This window comes from Panthera tigris, chromosome B1, assembly GCF_018350195.1.
Source record: "Panthera tigris isolate Pti1 chromosome B1, P.tigris_Pti1_mat1.1, whole genome shotgun sequence".
In the NCBI taxonomy this organism is placed as follows: domain Eukaryota; kingdom Metazoa; phylum Chordata; class Mammalia; order Carnivora; family Felidae; genus Panthera; species Panthera tigris.
Genome location: NC_056663.1, coordinates 89686838 through 89692167, shown reverse-complemented (window position 1 = coordinate 89692167; position 5330 = coordinate 89686838). Strand labels below are relative to the sequence as shown.

Here is a 5330-nt window from a genome sequence, read left to right as displayed (position 1 = left end):
TGGTAATTTTGAAAGGCTATTGTATTACCAGATAAAGTTAATAAAGGTAAAATAATAATTTTTTTCCTAGAATTTCTATTTACTATTGAATTTAAAATCTAGCAAAAATAAAACTTTTTTCTGATATCCTAAATACACTATGCAACAAGAATTTTTTTAAAAGTTGAATGTAAATAAATCTTGGTGTTTTTAGTTAATGTTTATTTAGTTTTGAGAGAGACAGAGGGAGAGACAGAGTGTGAACAGGGGAAAGGCAGAGAAGGAGACACAGAATCCAAAGCAGGCTCCAGGCTCCAAGCTTTAGCACAGAATCCGATGTGGGGCTCAAACTGAGGAACCATGAGATCATGACCTGAGCAGAAGCCGGATGCTTAACTGACTGAGCCACGCAGGGTCCCCTAAATGTAGGTGATTTAATTAGGTATGCATAAGAATATATTTTATTAATTTTCACACTCTTTATTGCTAGTTTCTCCCAAATTGAAAAGGGCATTATCTATTATTACCATTACTGCTAATCAAAGAAACCAGATTAGGCATTGGATATCTGGAATATTAGTAACATAAGTAACAGCAGCATTTTGAATTATTATGAGTGTGAACTAAATTTGAGTGTGAACTAAAATTTGCAGTGAAACTGCGAATTTCAGCACGATATAACAAAGAAAGTCATTTTCCTCAGCAATATGTACTTTACAGTAGTTGGTTTTGTTTAACTATAGACTTTTATTTTGAGAAGGTTTAAGTTTAGAATAAAATTGAGTGGGAGATACACAGTTTCCCCACAATTTTTTGCCCCCACACATTTACAGCCTCCTCTATTAAAACATCACTCACGAGAATGGTACACTTTTTTAACTTTTTAAAAATTTTATTTATTTATTTTTGAGAAGGAGAGAGAGAGAGAGACAGCAGGGGAGGGGCAGAGAGAGATAGAATCCTAATCAGGCTCCACACTGCCAGTGCAGAGCCTGATGCAGGGCTCAAATTCACAAACCATGAGATCATGACCTGAGATGAAATCAAAAGTTGGATGCTTAACCAACTGAGCCACCCAGGCACCCTCAGAATGGTACCTTTTTTTGGAAAGATATACACACTGACACATTAAAATGAGTCAAAGCCCATAGTTTACCTTAGGCTTCAATCTTGATGTTATACATTCTGTGGGTTTGGACAAGCATAAAATGACATATATCTATTGTTATCATATTGAGTACTTTCACTTCCCTAAAAACTGTGCTCTGTTCATTCATCTTTCCCATCCCCAAATTCTGGAACCACTGATCTTTTTATTCTTTCCAGTATTGTCTTTTCATAATCTCATATATTTGGCATCTCATACATTGGAATCATACAGTGTGAATCCTTCTCAGACTGGATTTTTTTTCACTTAATATGCTTTCAATACTTCTTCATGTCTTTTCATGTCTTGATAGCTCATTTCTTCTTTGTGCTGAATAATATTCCATTGTCTGATTGTAATGAGGGGAATTTATCCACTCACTAAGTGAAGGACATCTTAGTTTATCTTCCCAACCACCAATAATAATGAACATCTTTTTGTGTATTTATTTGCCATCTTTAGGTGGTCATTTTGTAAAATGCCTGTGCAAAAGTTTTGCCCATTTTTTTATATAGTTGCTTATGTTTGAGTTCAGAGAGTTCTTTATATATTATGCACACAATTCCTTTATCAGATATGTGTTTTGCAAATAATTTCAGTCTGTGTCTTGTATTTATATTTTCTTAATAGTGCCTTTCAAAGAATAGAAGTTTTAAATATTGATTAAGTCCAATATATATATATGTATATTTTTTTTCTTTAGGTATCAAGCTTTTGGTGTCCTATCTAAGAAATTATAATCTGACACCACAAAATTTTTTACAGATATTTTCTTTTGGAATATGTAAGTTTTATATTTTACATTTATATCTATAGTCAATTTGGAGGTATGGATCAGGGTACTTTTGCATATTAATATGCAATAATTACAAGATTATTTGCTGAAAAGACTATCTTTTCTGCATTGAATTGCCTTGCGACTTTATCAAGAATCACTTTACCTTGGTGCTGGACTGCCAAGATGTCGTTCCCCAAGTACCAGCCTTCGCGCCTGGCCACTCTACCCTCCACCCTCGACCCAGCCGAATACGACGTATCTCCAGAAGCCCGGAAGGCGCAAGCCGAGCGGTTGGCCATAAGATCCCGACTTAAACGGGAGTACCTGCTTCAGTACAACGACCCCAGCCGCCGAGGGCTCATCGAAGATCCTGCCTTGATTCGTTGGACCTATGCAAGATCAGCAAATATCTATCCCAATTTCAGACCCACTCCCAAGACCTCACTCTTAGGAGCTCTATTTGGAATTGGGCCCCTCTTCTTCTGGTATTATGTTTTCAAAACTGACAGAGATAGGAAAGAAAAACTGATCCAGGAAGGAAAATTGGATCGAACATTTAGCATTTCATATTAAGTCTGGCAATGATGACTCTATGTATTATTGTTTAAATAAATCTCCTATTAATCATTAAAAAAAAAAAAAAAAAAGAATCACTTTACCTTGTATGTGTGGATTCTATTTTTGAACCCTGGAGTCAATGCCATTACCAGTAGGTTTATCTTTTCCTCTATACCACGTTGTCTTGGTCACAGAAATTTTATAGTAAATCTGGAAATCAGACAGTTAGAATCATCTGTTATTTTCCAAGATTGTTGATGCAGTTAGTTCTTTTGAATCTCCATCTAATTTTATAACTAGTGTTTCTATTTTTACAACAACAATAACAACAACTAAAACAATTCCCAAGGAATTTATTGAAATTGCCTTCAATCTATAGATCAATTTGGGAAGAATTAGCATCTTAACAAATGTGTCTTCTACTTATATTTGTCAATTATTTAGATCATGTTGGATTTGTTTTATCACAATGTGTAGGTTTGTTTTTCTTTTCATATATATTTCACTTATTTTATTAGATTTATACCTCAGTAGTTAATGATTCTGGCTGATATTTTCTATGTGTGATATTGTGATATAATAAGAAATATATATTTTTGTTTTCATCTCGGGCTCCTGGCCAGAATTCCTAAAATCTTTGTAATTTCCTAAGCAATAAAAATGTTGGGAACATCTTTTATTCTAATATTTGATTTTTGACCTTGGTTCATGACACAGAATTCCTAAATGCTTTAGAATTTCCTAGATGATAGGGGCATCATTTGTTCTAATGGGACAATTTATGTTGGCCTCGTAGATAGCTTTGGGATGAGGACTGGCCACCAGACCACCAGACCAAGGAGGATTTAAAGTTTTCAGCTTTCAGGGGTGCCTAGGTGGCTCAGTCAGTTAAGCTGCTGACTCTAGATTTCAGCTCAGGTCATGATGTCAAGGTTCATAGATCAAGCCCCTTGCTGACAGTGCAGAGCTTACTTGGGATTGTCTCTCTCCATCTCTCTCTGTCCCTCCCCTCTTCTCTCTCTCTCTCAAAATAAATAAACATAAAAAAAAAAAAGAAGTTTGAAACTTTCAGAGAAAAGAAGGCCTGAAGCTTGAGTTAACCATGCCTACATGAGGAAGCTTCTATAAAATCCCTAAACTTCTGGTTTGGTGAATACATTGACACCCCAGTTCACAGGGACAGAAGCTCCTCTACTCAGGACCCTTCTGGACCTTGCCCTGTATATAACTTCATCTGTCTAAACTTCTGTATCCTACATCATATATTTTATTATATAATAAGCAGGTAAACATAAGTAAATGCTCCTCTGAGTTCTCTGTGCCATTCTAGCAAATTATTGAACTCAAAAAGGGAGTTGTGGGAGCTTGAATTTAGTTGCCTGGTCAGAAGTACATGCGACGACCTGAGATTTATGACTAGCATCTAAAGTGGAGCAGTCTTTTCAGACTGAATCCTTAACTCCTGGGATCTGATGCTACCTGCAGTTAGAGAGTGTCAGAATCAAATTGAATTATAGGACACTCAGCTGGTGTCAGAGAATTAGTGCGGAAAAAAAATCCCATACCTCTGGTCACAGAAGTGAAATGATTTAACTAGTAGAAAAGAAACAAGAGAGTTTTTCTCCTACACAATATGGTACTATTTTTACTTTAATTTCCATTTTAAATGAATGAACTGGATTTTCAAAATACTTACCTTGAATCCTGTGATATCGCTAAACTCACATATGAGTTCTGATAACTTTTTTTGTAGATTCTTTGGAATTACCAACATACACAAATCATGTCATCTGAGAATACATACATTCATTTCTTCTTTTGAATCTGTCTGCATTTTAATTTTTTTTGTCTTATCACATGGGCTAGAACTTCCATTGCAATGTAGAATAGCAATGAGGAGAGCAGGTACACTTGCCTATTCCTAATCACAGGTAAAATGCTCATCTGTTTGCCATCAATAAAAATATAAGTTGTAATTTTTTTATAGATGGTCCTTATCATATTAATGAAATCTTCAGTTCATAATTTTCTGACAATTTTTTTTTTATCAACAATGATAGTTCAACTTTGGATTTTATAATTTTATTTTTCTCCAGGGTGCCTGGGTGGTTCTGTCGGTTAAGTGTCCAACTTCAGCTCAGGTCATAATCTTATAATTTGTGAGTTTGAGTCCCACATCAGGCTTCTCACACATATGGCAGCTCCTGCTTAGGATTCTCTCTCCATCTCCCTCTGCCCTCTGCCCCTGTAAAATGAATAAACTTAAAAAAAAAGTTCTTGATTTTATTTTTCTCTATCAATTCAATTGATTATATAGATTTTGTTGCTTAGTCTGTATATTAGTGACTTGCAATTACTATTTTCTGAATGCTGAAACAACTTTAAATTTCCAAGAAAATCCACCTTGATCATAAAGTAGTATCAACTTCATGTTTCTTGAAGTGTTGCTATTTCTTAAAAATAATTTTTTACATCTAAGTTCAAGAGGAATTTTGGTCTCCAGTTTTCTTTTCCCATAATATTATCCTTGATTATCTGGGTAGATAGTGTTTTTCAGATTTTCCACTGTAAAGTCCTTAGTTCTGTTCTTTTTTCTTTTTTTTTTAATTTTTTTTAATGTTTATTTATTTTTGAGACAGAGAGAGACAGAGCATGAACGGGAGAGGGTCAGAGAGAGGGAGACACAGAATCTGAAACAGGCTCCAGGCTCTGAGCTGTCAGCACAGAGCCCGACGTGGGGCTCGAACTCACAGATCACGAGATCATGACCTGAGCTGAAGTCGGATGCTCATTTTATTTATCATTTATTTATCATTTTATTGGGCTGAAGTCAGATGCTCAACCGACTGAGCCACCCAGGCGCCCCTA

At 35.4% G+C, this 5330-nt stretch overlaps 1 protein-coding gene across 1 annotated transcript; it reads left to right on the top strand.

The window, feature by feature from the left end:
• Nucleotides 1-2087: 2087 nt before the first annotated feature.
• Nucleotides 2088-2536, top strand: LOC122237670 (NADH dehydrogenase [ubiquinone] 1 beta subcomplex subunit 4). Its single transcript, XM_042982684.1, has one exon. It carries the CDS (start codon nt 2088-2090, stop codon nt 2475-2477), a length of 390 nt encoding a protein of 129 aa, XP_042838618.1. The 3' UTR covers nt 2478-2536.
• Nucleotides 2537-5330: the final 2794 nt, after the last annotated feature.